Source organism: Takifugu flavidus, chromosome 18 (genome assembly GCF_003711565.1).
Source record: "Takifugu flavidus isolate HTHZ2018 chromosome 18, ASM371156v2, whole genome shotgun sequence".
NCBI lineage: Eukaryota > Metazoa > Chordata > Actinopteri > Tetraodontiformes > Tetraodontidae > Takifugu > Takifugu flavidus.
The window spans coordinates 4,389,688-4,406,545 of NC_079537.1; the positions used below are offsets into that span (position 1 = coordinate 4,389,688).

The window sequence follows — 16,858 nt, forward strand, 5'->3', positions numbered from 1 at the left end:
CCTAAACTTGCACAAAATTTCAGATTTCCGGAAATAAGCCCTCTGACGGCCTTACTGTGAGCAGTGCAAACATTAATTATAAAAGCCGTTCAGGATGGCAGGATAACCTTCAGAAACGGAACACGGGCGCCTCAATTATGCATACCGGCGCTAAATGAAATATTAAGCCGGCGGGAAGTTCTGGAAGAGGGAGAGGGTATCTGCAGCCTTCGACCACGTGTCGGGTAAAAGTCTCATTTGCAGACATGCGATCATCGATCAGCCAACCGTTTGACACGTGCAGATTTGTCCCCCCCAGCGGGCGGGTGTTGGCGTGACTCGCCGGGGTTTCGTGAAGCGCCCCTGCCCGATTGACAGCGCCCTCGCACCCGGAGAGAAGGTTAGCGTGTCAAGTGCCACGCAGGCGCTTGTAATTGTGCCAGTGACCGAGCTGATTCAGCTCCTCAGCTGCAGGGAGGGAAGTCGGGATCGGTGGGCCTGCATTCATTATCCAGTCTTCCCGGGGGGGTGCGGGGCTGAAGTAAAGGTCGCAGAGTAAGTCTGTGTCACATCTGTCTGCAGAGGTTTGAATGCAGAGGTTACTTTCCTGCAGTAACACAAAAGCCTCAGTAAATTATTTTGTATCAATATGGAGAAGGCAACAATGAGGGCAATAGCTGGGCTAGCACGATGAGCTACTGCCTAATCATTGTCATAGCAACAACTATCAGATGAGATACAAAAGACTACATTAATATTCCCTTTAATCAATCGACTGAGGCCTCACCTCTTAACTGCACAAAGGCACATTGATATTGTTCCCATGCAGCGTGTGGAGAGGTGACCTTTTGTCCCCATAAACATTGACCTTCTGGTTCTATTTGTGTGAAGAATTGCTGTTGAACATTCTTCTGTAACTTTTTGGAATTAAACGCACTACAGTAGCAGAATTCCATTAAGAACCCCCCCCCCCCCCATAAAAACCCATCAATTAAATAACTGCTTCCACGTTCAGGGTCAGTGTTTTTGTTTTTTTAATGTAGGTCGACTTACAAAAGAAGAACAATTACAAGACAGAGAAGAGGCACAAACACAAACCATTGTTGGAATAGTTAAAAAGGAAATAACGTGACAATATCCACATTACAGGCAGGCAGGAACAAAAGGAACAATAGGCGTCTGATGGCGAGCGGTGGAGCAGTGCAAGTCAGTGGTCAGACTGAGTGGAAGGCAGGAAAACACAACCCGGATCCACCCGAGCGCTCCGGCCTTCTGACAGGAAAATAAGCCGATAGAATCCGCATCTTACACGCATTTGCAAATCCAAACGTTCCTGCAGGTTCATCAGGCGACGGCCATTGATTTAGAGGTCAAACGTGCGTGTGTGTGTGTGTTTAACGTGATGAAAGCGAACGCTGGTTTTAAACACTCTTGTGCTTCATTTCATCCTTCACTTTATTCTGCTGGCAGACTACAGTGTGTGTTCATGCTGTGTATCCTATGCTGCCAACTATCACTGGCTTAGCATTGTTGCTGTATCACCTGCTTGTGTTCCCTGCAGTCCTGTGGGGAAACGCATTCCGGGTTTGCATTGGTTGATATAAAGCACCTCTACCTGGGACCCGAAGGTCCAGTTCCTGGAGTTGAATAGTGGTGCAGGAGATGGCTGCACTGAAATACAGGTCACCTGCAGACATGCTGCCACAGCCAAGTGGAGAGAAATGAAGGCACAGAGGTATCGCACACTCTCCAGTTAAAGGACTTATTAAAGGTGACTTAAACTGTCCGTATGGTTTTCACGTTGAAGGCTTCAACCTAATCGGTTGAACTGAAGCATGATTTTCTGTTTTGAGGTTGGAATCAAAGTAGACTGTGTTCCTATCAGGCTGGTGGCAGAATATCAAAGCGGCTGGAAAATAGCATCCTTGAAAGACAAAGGTTGGCATCTTACAGATTTACCGTGCGGCCTGTTGACCTGGTGAAACGAAGTCATGGAACGCAAAGGTGTGGACGTTGAAAACTGTGCAGCAAATGTAAGTTATCACCTGGCAAAGAAGCAGCGTCAGATCTGGATATATTACATGTAGTACTATGGTTCACATTATTATCAGATATTGATTTAAAAACAATAAAAGATGTTGGCAACAGTTGTCACATATGCAGTTTTGCCCTGATGAGATGCGTGTTCATGCCGGTCCAGAACACACAACCAAAACTATAACAGGATGTTTCAATATCCAACATTAATGTGGCATCATTCACCTGCTGTAGAATAACAAAAAAAGGAGAAATTAAATGGAATGTGATGTTGGGACCAGAACGTCGGCCACCACAGAGAAAAAGGGCAGAAGGGATAAAAACCCAAAACAGGCATCAGAGAATTGACAACGAAAAATCAAATATATAATCGTAAACGACTAAACACGATGAAGAAGTGCAAAAGAAATCTAACTATGATTGACTCAAATTTCAAACATCCATCGAACACACCATAGCAAACGTCAACAATGTGATTAAATTCATTGTAGTCAGCAGTATTTGCTTCTCCCCACAGAAAATTGGTGAAAAGTGAGATCTAAGGGGCACAGTAAAATAAATATATTAAATAAATCTCAAATTATGTAAAAGAAAGGGGGACTTCTTAAGTGCTTAATGAGCTGGACGCACGTAACGTACAAGAGGTATTTTAATATGGTTTGAATCCAGCTGTTTGATAAATAAAGTGTAGAGTAGTTCTGTATTAATAGCATTATGAGGCCACCAGCTACTCTTACTGAGGATGTAGTTCCTCAAATTTAAACATAACAATCTGATATGTTTCAGTGGTAACGGTGGTTGAATGTTAAAGGGCAGCTACTTATGTTAAACGTTGGAGGGCGGCTTCACCCTAAGGGACAGATTCATTGAAGTGATTTCAAGCTTATATTAAAAGCGCTTTATAAATACTTTTATAAACCTCTGAGCTGTATATACTGTATAGCATTGCTCACAAATACCTCCACCTCCACTTCAGGAGAAACAGCTGGGGATCGTGAGTGTGAGACTCCTCACTTACTGACTACAGTGAACTCACGACCTTGCGACGGACACTTGGTTGGGTGATCTGCCAAATTAGGCGTTTCGTCCCCCGTTGATGACGTTCCCGCCTGGAGGGGCGATGTGGATTGAGTCCAGGATGGGCCGCAGCATCTGGCCGAATGGCCTGGACATAGATTAGATATTTTAGTCTAATTAACTGTAGATCGAATACATTACTGTAATTTTTATGTAAAAGATTCCGAGAAAATGACCAGTTTTGCTACTATAAAGTATAAATCGATATTTTCATAGAGTATAGCGGGAGAGAGACATAGTAAATTTTATCAACAAAACATGAGCAGCAATGACAGAATCCTGGCAAAAGATCCATTTGTCCCAAATCCAAACGAAGCAGTTCCTCCCTTAGCCTCTAGATGGAGCATCCAAAACAGAGCAAGATTCCACTGACCCGTAAATAAACTGATAAAAGAATAAATAAAACTACAGTACAAGACCATTGTTGCACCATTTCTCTATTCTGTTTCACCACAGTTAGTGGAATGCTACAGTTTTCCCCTCTTTGTTAGGTTGAAAAAATCTTTTTACTGCATTGTGCATATGTAAATATACACTGGGCAGTGGAAAAAAAAGGGAGCGCGAAAGCCTAAAACTGTCAATGAAAATCTAATCTTATTAATGATCAGCTGCAGCTGAAAGACACTTACGTGGAAAGGACTTCAGAAGGAAGATCGGTGATGTACGAGGGGATGGAGCTGCCTGTCAGGAACTGTGCAACTTCGTTGGTGAAGGTGTTGCAGTTGTGCTCAAACAGGCGATACCTGTCACCTCTGAGGATACAGCAGAAGAGAACATCAGCTAACAGGGTGACGGCAACCTGTGTCTATATGGGATGTTAAATGAACTCATTAACTACTAAATGGAAGCTACTCCTCTCTAACGTCTGTTCAGTAACAATAAACAGAGACGTGCATGGATTGCCTACTGCTAGCATCATAGCGTAATGTAACATAGCCTTATCAGTTGCTATCGTGAATTTACAAGCAACGTCTAGGTGAGAAATAAAGGTGTGTTAAAAGGCTTTTTCACAGTTAATAACTACAGCTTTTAAACTCACAGTCCCTTTGCAACAGGCAATGTACATATTTACAACAAACATCAGTTATACCGATAGCTCACCGCTATATCAGGTATCAGACCCACCTACAATGGGGAGATAAAGATTCTACTTAGCATTTTTTTGACCTTTTACCTTACATTTTTCAGTTGACTGTACAACAACCTTGCTAGCATGTAGGTTTATGGACGCATTGCGAGATGACACAGCAGTGGTGTGGTGTGTATTTCTCTCCTTATTGCTGAGTATTTTTGTGGTATCATACAGATTTGTTCATATAGTACTGTGACACTCAGGATGCTTGACAAAAGAATATTTTGTGGAATTACTGTGCAAATGGCTCTATTATGAAGAAACTAAATGGATTCCAGGGCCACGGTGTCCCTGACAGTCACTATCCAATATGAAATTGATTGTAAAGAGAATAAAGAGAAGTCATAAAATAATGCTTCCTATTCATTACAATTACATGAGCTAAGATAATAAGAAGTAAATAAGTTTTGTTGGTATTGCTGGGCCTGAAAAAAAAGTTAGAGAACCTGTATGCACTTTCTCCCAGAGAAGAGAGGTATTCCATGAAGATCTCCTCAGACACCTCAGTCTCTCCAAGATCCACCACTGTGTCTGGAGGTCCGAGCATTGTCCCACCCTGACGAACACATTAACCAAAAATACAAATGACATCAGCAATATTAGTGTTAGTACATTCATCTACACCCATTTTTCATTTTCGTATTGCTGAACAAACAAAAATAACCAGGAAAAGAAAACTGCCAGCTGAAGAAGACATAACATTATCACAAAAACAGGACCTCATAATTAGGCGATGTTCAAGGTTAATAAATAGTGTCAGATCAGTGAGCTAGGAACCTAATATTATATCTAGCACATGACTTTAATCAGGGATTAATATGAATAAACAGACCAACCATTGGATATTTTTAGAGATTGATTCAAAACCATGCAATGTAATATCAAGTTAAACCAGGCGCTGAGACATGAATCAGACACATTGTTCTAACTGTTGGTTGCATGAATTAAGATCATGATGGCGTTTGGTATCAGCAGAACCACACAAAGCTCCTATTTTCAGTGGCCTACCGGTGGACAGCTGGAGATGCCCTCCCCTCCGAAGAAGAACTCATCACCATAAGCCACTATAGCCGTGTGCCTGGTGGAACATTTAATTAAAAGAATAATTATCAGTATCGCCGATAATTCTACACTTAATTAGAGGTTTTTAGGAATTGACAATCAATGCCATATAATTGATAACTATAACGTTACAACTCATCTAATTGCTCTATTTTACTAGGAAGGCATTACTAAATGTGTGTGTTTGAAACTTACCAGATACCATCTAGTTGCTTTCCTGCAAAAAAAGAAGAGAAAACTGGTGAAAAGCAGGTCGCGGTTTTTGTTATGGGCCACTTCCAGGTGTACAAGTGTGATATAAGTGTTCCTCAGAAGGGAGGAACGTCAATAGCATTACTCCTACATAGCAACACGCAATGGAAAAACCTTGATAATTCATTTTAAAAATTATATGTTAGAATATAACAACAGAACAGACACGCTCCAAGCATGATGTAGCAGTTTCATTCGGCACTTGTTATCATTTAGTTTTGCCGCAGGCCAAACTGCATCGGCATTTACTTACATCTGTACTCACCTAACATGATGGGACTGAGGTTACGAGCCATTCCTTTCGATAGATCATAAATGTACAATTGTACCTTGAAACGGGTCCCGCTCTTGTCCATTATGTAAACACGAGAAAGAATCGGTTCTGACCCGGTAGGTTGGCTAGGCTAAGTACTTTTGATGGCACAGCTGAGGGGGCGGGGCTAAGAATGACGTCATCGCGTTTAAAGCGCGTGCCGCTTTTCCGCTTGTGTTGCTTTCAAAATAAAACGCCAGCGAAACCGAACACGCAATAACACAGCACGCTTGTTTAACGGTAGTAATACTTTGAAATCCAAAACTAATTTGAATGACTTGACATATTTTGATCTTGATGACCGCCATTATTTCACTGTATCAGGAATATTATCTATTACGCGTCCGAAAATGAGCTCTTGGAACCGTAATTTTAAAAAAATCCATGGTTCTAACTTAAAATCGTCAGCATTTGATTAGATGTTTCATTTTCGTGAAATGAGTCGTGAAACTATGCAACATTAGCCTATTTTTAGACGGATGGGTGTATTTTGTTTTTCAGACTTAAAACTGTATTTTGAACGGCTTTGCAGATCCCAATTTATTTTTACTCGGAAAAAGGCGGTATGTGGCCGCTAGATAATATTCCAGAACTGTGGGTGGCGCTGTTCCGTATCAACGTTGGTTTAGCGTCACCATTACAAACCAAAGAAGAAGAGTTGGTCCGCCGAAGCCTTCTCTTGCTGCGGGATCAAAATAGCTAGTTTTAGGAGCGGAGCAGCTGACATCAACCAGAAATGGCTGCCACCGGAGTGCTTCCCTTTATAAGGGGGGTGGACCTCAGTGGAAATGACTTTAAAGTAAGAACTTTAATCCAGTGTCTTTACCCCTCTGTTTTTGTGAGAAGCTCGGAGATATCCATCTGAAGTTTTTCTGAGTCTGAGACACGAAACGCGGAACGCTTAAAGGCTCGTCTCGGTACCTTAGCTTAATGTTACTAGCATTGGGCGTTAGCCAGTTGTCAAATGTTTGAGCTGGGTTAACTTATTTTTTCGTGTCGAACACAAGCGTCTCTTTTGAAAGCAACTAAATATATGATTCAGAAAATAAATTCAAGGATGCCGCTCTTAGGCTGGTGCTAATTATATTACGTTATTACCGATATTTATGAGATAACGACGCTCGTAGGTCCAGTCCCATACGCCAGCTTTTCCCTTCTTCGTCTTGGTATGAGTCACGAACTATTTCATCCTGTATGTCCAGTATTGGTAATTAGTATTGATGCAGAATAACAAAACACCAAGATACGTATATCGATTTTTAAAAACGAACTTTCAATCTATCTTCCATTCCTTTAGTCATGCGTCAGAGGCTGGAAATAAACCTGTCAAATGTGACATCTGGGGGACATGACAGGACTATTTTCTCCTCAAGTTGATGTTGAAAATAAAGACATGAATGAACAATGTGGCTTGAAAATGTGCTTTTGCGGTTTTGTGTACGCCACTAAATTCCTCACTTTGTTAACCAGTCACTAACTACTACAACATACAAAACCACGTTCTTCCGTTTAATTCTCTTCACTGGGTTTGATTTTAAATGTTTTTAAAACTGGGATCTCTACTGGTTCACAATGACAGAACAGTGAATTTGTGCATTTTTATAACATTTGCTTGTTGACAGGCTTGTTTCATCATATGTTTTAAAGACAGCTCAGAAATGAGGCAATACTATTTTTTTTTTTTATTATAGCTTAATTTCTGTTCTCATTTTTTCCCACCCCTATGTTTTTCCTCAACCTCTTTTCTCTCTGCAGGGTGGGTACTTCCCAGAGCATGTTAAGTCCATGAGCAGTTTGCGATGGCTGAAGCTGAACAGAACGGGCCTGTGTTACCTCCCAGAGGAACTGGCATCCCTGCAGAAGTTGGTGAGACACCTGTTTAACATCTCTTTTTATTTGAAGTGTGTCGGCGTTCTCATTCAACACTCACTTATTTTGTCTTGTGTTTGTATCACAAAGCAGAGATGATTTAGTACAACAGTTTAGTACAAGTAACAGTTGCAGATTTTGGTGATTTAATTTCACCTTTTTCAGGTTTGATAATAAGGAAGCTTGCTTGTGTTAGCCACTGTATCAGCTGTCCATGAATGAATCAAAGCCTTCAATTATGAAACCTGATGTGTAAGCCATATTTAGTCAAAATCTTCTCCTTGATACATTAATTAGTATTCATTTGTTGAATACTATTGACAACATATTATACAACTGGTGCACTAAACTAGCTTAACCTGATTGTTGACACACACGGCCTTTGTGAGCTCCTCGGTATCTCTGCTGGGATTATCTGATCTAACCCTTTAAAGCTGTAGTCAGCTGGCAATTGTGAATAGACGTTCTGTTGTAACATGCTTGATCTCCCCATGTGTAGGTAAACAAGATTAGTCTGTTATCATGGCAACAAGCCATACTGTCTATGGTTTGTCTGTCTCAAAATTCCTCAGTTTTTTTTTCATATTTTGCCTTAATATTGCTTTTAAGAGACAGGAAAACCTTGTGCAGTAAAATTATTGCTAACTTTTCCTCCCCTCCTTTTTTAGGAGCATCTATCAGTGAGTCACAACAGCCTGACCACCTTACACGGAGAGCTGTCCAGCTTACCAAACCTACGGGTAATGGACACCTACATAAACTTAACTACAAGAAAATCTGTTCTTTTTTGAATCGTGCAAGCATTTGTTTATTAGAACATTTATTTCTGTTAAAGCCTTGACAAATGAAAATAGCTTCAATAGGTTTAATGGTCTGGAGAATTTGGGTCCAAGTCTGTTGTACTAACATGTGATCCTGTCTCGTACAGGCGGTGGTAGCCAGAGCCAACAGTCTGAAAAACTCTGGAGTCCCAGATGACATCTTTCAGCTGGATGATCTCTCTGTGCTGGTACCAAACATTCTCATGCACTCTTTTTAATTTTGTCTTGTTGCATACATTTATGTCTCCTAGAAAGGGAAAACTTTACTGGTCAGGGGGGTGAAACAAGCATTTTTCTGTCAGTAAAATACAAATGCTCACATTTAAACACTTCCTGTGCTGCAGTTTATCCAACAGCACACTTCCTTTCTTTTATTCCCCACCCTTCCACCACATTCCCAAAAAAAAGGCTAGTGCTCATATAAATCATTCAAAACGTTCCGTCTTCCTCTTCAAGGACCTCAGCTACAACCAGCTGACGGAGATCCCCAGGGACCTGGAGAACAGCAGAAACATGCTGGTCCTGAATCTGAGCCACAATGGTATCGACTCCATCCCCAACCAGCTGTTTATCAACCTAACCGACCTGCTGTATCTGGACCTGAGTGACAACAAGCTGGACAGCCTGCCCCCTCAGATGAGACGACTGGTCCACCTGCAGACCCTCATACTGAATAACAACCCACTGATGCATGCTCAGTTGCGGTAAGAAGCCATATTTAGTCAAAACCTTCTCCTTGATGCATTCATTAGTATTCATTTGTTGTGATTATCACTTCTGTGTCTGAGCAGCCAGTTGCCTGCCATGGTGGCGTTACAAACACTTCATCTGAGGAACACTCAGAGGACTCAGAGCAACATGCCCACAAGCCTGGAGGGACTGACATTTTTAGCAGGTTGCCGACACGCTTTTAATGACACGGCAGTTTTTCCACAAGTATCACTTGTTACCTTTCAGACTCTCTATTCATCCATCTCCGCTAGATGTTGACCTGTCATGTAATGACCTGACCCGGGTGCCGGAGTGCCTCTACTCTCTGGGCAGCTTGAAGAGGCTCAACCTGAGCAGTAATCAGATCTCCGAGCTGTCGCTCTGCATCGACCAGTGGACTCAGCTGGAGACGCTCAATCTGAGCCGCAACCAGCTCACCTCGCTGCCTGTAAGGACGGCCACGTTCACCCGGCTGTGCAGCCTCTGTCCCTTCCATTCTTTCTGATCTCTAACATCCGTATGTGTGTCACCGTCCAGTCTGCAATCTGTAAGCTGTCCAAACTGAAGAAGCTGTACATGAACTCTAACAAACTGGACTTTGACGGGGTCCCGCCGGGCATCGGCAAACTCTCCAGCCTGACCGAGTTCATGGCCGCTAACAACAACCTGGAACTTATCCCAGAGGGACTCTGCAGGTGATGAATCAGCCACCGATTTAATGTAGTTTTCTGATGTTGAAATGGGTTTGTGGTTTATGCCTCGTGTTTGATAACGATGTGTTATTGTCTGTTGTTGTTAAGGTGTGGCAAGCTGAAGAAGCTGGTGCTGAATAAAAACCGTCTCGTGACCCTGCCTGAAGCCATTCACTTTTTGACTGATTTAGAGGTAAAGCACTCGCCACAGAAGTAACTAATGATAATACTTTTCTAAATTTACATTTACATTTTCAAATAATACCTATGGGGGGCCTCCAGTAGCTTGGTCTGTAGGGGAATGAGCTGAGAACTGGAGGTTCAAGCTCCATTTGGGACAAAACTCGGGAGGTGTTCTGGTAGCAGGGGGGAGGTGCCAAGACACCTTCAGAGCAGTACTGAGGTGCCCCCCCAAAAAATGCTCCCATAGGGCCCTGCAATGAGTTGGCAACTCCTTCAGGAGCGTACCCTGCCTCCGCTCATATGCAGCTGTATAGGCTCCAGCCCCTTCCCCGTGACCCCAAATGGGATAGTGCAGTCAAGAAAATTGAAATTAAATAATAGTAAATTGTCAAGATGTTTTCTTCTTTCACACTTGTGTAACTGTGGTAACAAACCTAAATGCTGATTCCCTTTTCCGTAGGTTCTAGATGTACGTGAAAACCCCAACCTGGTGATGCCTCCCAAACCTGTGGACAGAGCAGCCGAGTGGTACAACATCGACTTCTCCCTGCAGAACCAGCTGCGGCTGGCCGGGGCTTCACCTGCTACCGTAGCAGCCGCCGGAGGAGGTGCGTGTCAAATAAACAACGCATGTTTGCCTACGCTGTATGTTTTTATTTCTGCTTGGAAGTGGTAGTTTCTACAGGATTAAGCTCGTGTGTTTATGTTCCAGGATCCAGCCCTCGAGATCACTTGGCAAGGAAGATGAGACTGAGGAGGAGGAAGGACTGCTCGCAGGATGATCAGGCCAAGCAGGTGCTGAAAGGCATGAGTGACGTTGCTCAAGAGAAGAAGAACTTGGAGGTAGGAGAGTTATGGAGGAGAATGCCGACAGGGCTTATATCCAGTTTTTTAAATCACAAATTTTTACATTTTTTTAGGAAAACGGTGATTTGAAATATGGTGATTTAAAGACCCGCCGGTGGGAGAAGAGTTTAGAGAAACCTCAGCTGGACTACTCTGAGTTCTTTATGGACGACGTGGGACAGGTAATGAATCTTTACATGCTTTCTCGGTAAAAACCAGCCCAGCTTCTGATGTAGAGCGCAAATTTTAGTTGTTTTTTATTGCTCCTCTCTTCAGGTTCCTGGTGTGACCGTTTGGCAGATGGAGAATTTTGTTCCACTCCAAGTGGATGAAACGTTCCATGGAAAGTTCTACGAGGCCGACTGCTACATCATCCTCAAGGTAACATGCGGTCCCAGATCTGCCCTCACTTGTTCGTGATGTGTGCCAACGGATAACGGGTGTAAATTTTGTATTTATGTCTTATATTTGTCCTTTGCACTCATAGACCTCCCTAGATGACAACGGGGCCTTGAGCTGGCAGATCTTCTACTGGATTGGCCAAGAGGCCACGCTGGACAAGAAGGCGTGCTCAGCCATCCACGCCGTCAACCTCAGGAACTGCCTGGGGGCGGAGGGCAGGACGATACGGGAGGAGATGGGAGATGAGAGCGAGGAGTTCAGTGCTGTACGTTACAAACTCGGCACGCAGATGAATAAGGAGCGAGAAATATACCCACAAATCATCGCAGCCTCCTTGTTACCAAAGCTGAGGCAGTGTATGATTAACACATGTAGCATTCATTTTTATTTAAAATGATTCCGTGCAGGTGTTCAACAACGAGATCTCGTACATCGAGGGAGGGACAGCCAGTGGATTTTATACTGTGGAGGACTCAAACTACTCCATCAGGTAAGCTCCTTCCTTTCCCCAATCAATTACAAACTCTGAATACAAAAGCACTTTCTTTGTCCGATTTGTCAGTTTTTGGTGTTTTGCTCACAGTCTTTCTCTCATCATTAAATCCAGAATCCTTTTCTGTGTTTATCAGGTTATACAGAGTTTATGGTAAGAAGAACATCAAACTGGAGTCTGTGCCAGTCAAGGCCTCCTCTCTTGATCCACGGTAATTGTCACACCTACTATCTGTCTTTACAACATATGACACACGCTTTCACGGCCATCACACCCTTCAGATCATACACACACACACACACACACGTACTTCATTCCTGGCTGGTGTGTTTCACTTTTTATTAGCTGTGTGAGTGTAAGAACTTAATGAAACTACGTTTATCTCCTGTGATGCAGTTTCTTATTGATGCCTCTGATCTGTTGAACGGTGCTGATAGGCTTCAGCTAAGATTTGCTTTCCCTACTTCTTTCATGTAGTAATTATTACTGCATCAAGGAAGAGCTTGGATGTGGAAACTTAGCTGCTTTGCTATTAATAACTAATCTAGGTCTACTTGAAGTGAGCTCGGCGACTGTGTGCAGAGTGGAAGACAGTTTATTTAGTATGGGGAGCAAAACAACCGGATCAGGACGACCCGAGTGATTGTTATTATTATTATTCTATCATTGTGTTTGTCTTTGTTGATAACCTGCACCAGTGCATCTCCATAATGCTGAACTGACTTCCACTGGCCTGTTTTCCTCACTACCTTCAGTCAATTAAAGCTTCCCCTCCTCTTTTCTCTGGCAGTTATGTGTTCCTGATGGACTCAGGCATGGAAATCTTTATCTGGAGAGGAGCCAACGCTACACTGAGCAGCACCACGAAGGCCAGGTGAGACACACATCACCTGCTGGAGCAAACGTGTCTGCCCAGATCTCCGACCTCAGTAAAGTAAAGTTGGAGCTGTTTCAAGCTCTTATCTGGTTTTTTTTTTTTATCTTCCAGATTGTTTGCAGAAAAGATAAATAAAAATGAACGCAAGGGAAAGGCCGAGATCGTCACCCTCATTCAGAACCAGGAACCTCCGAGTTTCTGGGAGGCGCTAGGAGGACAGCCAGAGGAGATCAAGAAACACGTTCCAGAAGACTTTTCTCCTGTCAGACCTAAACTCTACAAGGTGACTTTTATCTATCGTCATTGATTATTGTCTTGCAGAAGGTCGTCCTGTACACGCACGTGTTGCTACACATACATGTGATAAAGAAGAAGCTTTCCTGCAGGTGGGGTTAGGTCTGGGCTATCTGGAGCTGCCGCAGATCAACTATAAGTTGTCTGTTGAGCACAAAGATCACAAGATCAAACTGGACACCCTCCCAGAGCTGAGGCTGGTGAGTTCACCTGCTGTCCCAGCACCGTCCAGCTACGGAACTCCACTTTCCAGCTGCGTTAATCGACACGTTTCGGTGCCTCTCTTCAGCTGCAGTCCCTGTTGGACACCAAGTGCGTCTACATCCTGGACTGCTGGTCTGACGTCTTCATCTGGATCGGGAGGAAGTCTCCGCGGCTCGTCCGAGCAGCCGCGTTAAAACTGGGACAGGAAATCTGCTCCATGCTGCACCGGCCCAAGCATGCCTGCGTCACCCGCAACCTGGAGGGCACCGAGTGTCAGGTGATGAGGCTGGAGAAAGAAGAGGAAATGTTCTGCTTTGGTCCTTGATGAAGTCTGTACTTTAGCAACAGTCTAATCTGAACTTCCCAACTGCAGGTGTTTAAATCCAAGTTTAAGAACTGGGATGACGTACTGAAGGTGGATTACACGAGAGCCGCTGAGACGGTACAGCAGAAGGACAACCTGCAGGGCAAGGTGGGTGAGACATGTCTAAAATGAGCCGCTCACTAAGGGGGAACCAGAATTGAATCAAGAGTTTGTGTCTGGTCTCAGGTAAAGAAAGATGCTGAGCAGAAGGACCAGATGAAGGCTGATCTCACGGCGCTCTTCCTCCCCCGTCAGCCTCCCATGCCTCTGACAGAAGTGAGTCCTCTTCTCGTCCTGAACAGTGCTCCACGGAGCCTCTGCCTCCTAACCATGCTAACACATCTGTCCAGGCAGAGCAGCTGATGGAGGAGTGGAATGAAGACCTGGACGGCATGGAAGGATTCGTCTTGGAGGGGAAGAAGTTCGCTCGCCTCCCGGAGGAGGAATTCGGGCACTTCTTCACTCAGGACTGCTACGTCTTCCTCTGCAGGTAGAGAGGTCATTCCATCACGGAGGCTCGGTGCTGAGAAGGCGTCTGACCAGTCTCTCCGTAGGTACTGGGTGCCTGTGGAGTATGAAGATGAGGACAAGGAGAAGAAGGAAGGTGGCGAAGGAGCAGAGGAGGAGGAGGATAAGCAGACCGAGGAAGACTTCCAGTGTGTGGTGTACTTCTGGCAGGGCAGACAGGCCTCCAACATGGGCTGGCTCACCTTCACCTTCTCCCTGCAGAAGAAGTTTGAGAGTCTCTTCCCTGGGAAGCTGAAGGTAGCAGGATTGTGCGCCCTACCCAGCTCATTCATGTCCAAAACGCGCTCCCATTGCTGGGCTCTGTTGTGCAGGTGGTGCGAATGACCCAGCAGCAGGAGAACCTCAAGTTCTTGTCCCATTTCAAGAGGAAGTTCATCATCCACAAAGGGAAAAGGAAACAGATCACCGACTCTGCTCAGCCCTCCCTCTACCACATACGCACAAATGGAAGCGCACTTTGCACCAGGTAACGGCAGCGCCTCTTTGCCCCCCCCGAACACTTCAGGTCCCACATCTGGCACATCTGTTCACACTTTGACTTTACCCTTAAAGGACCATCCAGATTGGAACGGACTCCAGCAACCTCAACTCGGAGTTTTGCTTCATTCTCAAGGTGGAGATTTTTATTTCTTTCTTTTTTAAAACACTCAACATTTGTCACCAGTTTCTGGGTAACACCGTGTTCTGCACAGGTACCGTTTGAGAGCACCGACAATCAGGGCATCGTTTACACGTGGGTGGGCAGAGCCGCCGACCCGGACGAAGCCAAACTGGCCGAGGACATCATGAACTGCATGTTTGATGACACCTACAGCAAACAGGCGAGTGGACACACCAGACAGAGCCACAGCCTTTTTACCATCCGTCTACGTACGCGCGTTATTACAAAAGAGTCATTCATCCGGTCTGATCGCCAGGTAATTAATGAGGGGGAGGAGCCAGAGAACTTTTTCTGGGTGGGGATTGGTTCTCAGAAGCCATACGATGAAGATGCAGATTATATGAAACATTCCCGTCTCTTCAGGTGAGTGAATATTGGGTCATTTGGTTTAAATTAGTCCAACATTCACCTCGATGATGATGATGATGACGACTACGGTGTCTCTTGGCTTCTTCGTCCCTCAGATGTTCCAATGAGAAGGGTTATTTCTCCGTCTCGGAGAAGTGCTCAGACTTCTGTCAGGACGATTTGGCCGACGACGACATCATGTTGCTGGACAATGGCAAAGAGGTAATGAAGAGGCGGATGCGTTCGGACGCTCTCGAATATTTGTTTTGCTGTGCTAACGGAGGAACTGTTCCTTCCCTCAGGTGTATATGTGGGTGGGCTCCCAGACCAGCCAGGTGGAGATCAAACTCAGTCTCAAAGCCTGTCAGGTTAGTGCGTTTTTGTCCCCCAGCAGGGCTGTCCAGGTGTGTCCTCATGCCACGTCCTCTCCTCTGCAGGTTTACATCCAGCACATGCGCTCTAAAGATGCAGAACACCCCAGGAAACTGCGGCTGGTGCGAAAGGGAAACGAGCCCCACTGCTTCACACGATGCTTCCACGCCTGGGGCGCTTTCAAAACGCCCCCCTCTTAAACCCACCCGCACTCCAATAGATGCTCACCTATCTGCTGCCATTTTATTCTTTTCAAATACGACGGCGTCTCCGCCCCGCCCTGCTAAACCCAAGCTGCTATACCACCACAACAACCCCCCCCGAACCCACAGAAGCAGAACTGGCCTGAATACTGTTGTTACGTTAAAGTAGAAAACTATCTTTTGAGATTTAAAAGAGAACAGAGGGAAGCTGAATTGCCGACATATCTAAGGGTTGTGCTGCACTCCCCAGTCTGGCCTGCAGGGGGAGTCTGGAGCAGCAAGACTGAAGCGGTTTGGAGCAAATGGAAGTTTAATCATCAGTTTTCATCAGAATAGCGCACTATTATTTTTGTGTGAAGAATGTCATTTTAAGCATGTATTTTCCTGTTGTGCGACCTGTCTAAGGCGTATTTGTGTTTGTCCCAGGCACCTTCACTGAGATGGGAAAACTTTGTAACTGAGGTTGTCTTTCAGTTGAACAGAGCACCGCGCGCTCCTTTATTTGGCCAAAGAAGCGAGATCTGTGCCCATTATGTTTAAGGGCGAATGTTTTCTAACGTGCAATCGGTAGAACGGAGGGATGCTCAATACTGTTTCTGTTACAGGCTGCGTTGAATTTGTTTAGTCCCCCCCCCCCCCAGATCAGAGGATAAACTGTAAAATTCTAGTTTAGAGAATTACACATTTGTCCCTTCTTGTATTCTCAGTATCGCTGTATTGGATATATATTTTTTAATTTTACATTTCAGTGGGAGATCTTTGCACCCAAAGATTTGATTGTAAGGGAACTGGCCGTTCCTGTGATGGTTTTGAGCATTCTAGATTTGCATTGGTATAATGCTCACAGTTAATAGAGGGAAGCCGTTTTTAAAGGGTATCTTATGACTTGTGAGTCCACTGATCCCAGATCAGGGCCCGGGTGACTGGTTGAGCACTGGTCCTGAACCAGATCTGTAGATTCTCCAGTCTGGAACTGCGGCGTGTGTGAAGTGTGCCTGACGGTATGTCTGAGTCCGACACACATGTACGTGTGAAAATGTGCACATTCTCCTGGTGCCACCTGCAGATGCTTTATTTATGTATTTTTTACAAAAAAAATAAAACCTCAAAATGTCATCTGGTGTCATTTGCCGTGTTT

General features: G+C 44.4%; 2 protein-coding genes across 2 annotated transcripts; one reads left to right on the plus strand and one right to left on the minus strand.

Moving 5' to 3' along the window:
• Positions 1-996: 996 nt before the first annotated feature.
• Positions 997-5,989, minus strand: desi1a (desumoylating isopeptidase 1a). Its single transcript, XM_057014021.1, has 6 exons — positions 5,805-5,989; positions 5,483-5,504; positions 5,234-5,303; positions 4,672-4,781; positions 3,723-3,845; positions 997-3,181 (listed from the first exon to the last, which is right to left on the minus strand). Exons 1-6 carry the CDS (start codon positions 5,893-5,895, stop codon positions 3,091-3,093), a joined length of 507 nt encoding a protein of 168 aa, XP_056870001.1. The 5' UTR covers positions 5,896-5,989; the 3' UTR covers positions 997-3,090.
• A 250-nt stretch (positions 5,990-6,239) lies between these two features.
• On the plus strand, positions 6,240-16,836 carry flii (FLII actin remodeling protein). Its single transcript, XM_057014019.1, has 31 exons — positions 6,240-6,651; positions 7,608-7,718; positions 8,390-8,461; positions 8,650-8,730; positions 8,999-9,246; positions 9,334-9,437; positions 9,526-9,701; positions 9,791-9,948; positions 10,054-10,138; positions 10,589-10,736; positions 10,841-10,971; positions 11,049-11,156; positions 11,251-11,355; positions 11,462-11,641; positions 11,784-11,866; positions 12,006-12,080; positions 12,660-12,743; positions 12,858-13,029; positions 13,133-13,240; positions 13,330-13,521; positions 13,618-13,716; positions 13,795-13,884; positions 13,959-14,098; positions 14,163-14,373; positions 14,448-14,602; positions 14,689-14,749; positions 14,829-14,957; positions 15,054-15,160; positions 15,262-15,367; positions 15,448-15,513; positions 15,583-16,836. Exons 1-31 carry the CDS (start codon positions 6,589-6,591, stop codon positions 15,715-15,717), a joined length of 3,783 nt encoding a protein of 1,260 aa, XP_056869999.1. The 5' UTR covers positions 6,240-6,588; the 3' UTR covers positions 15,718-16,836.
• Positions 16,837-16,858: the final 22 nt, after the last annotated feature.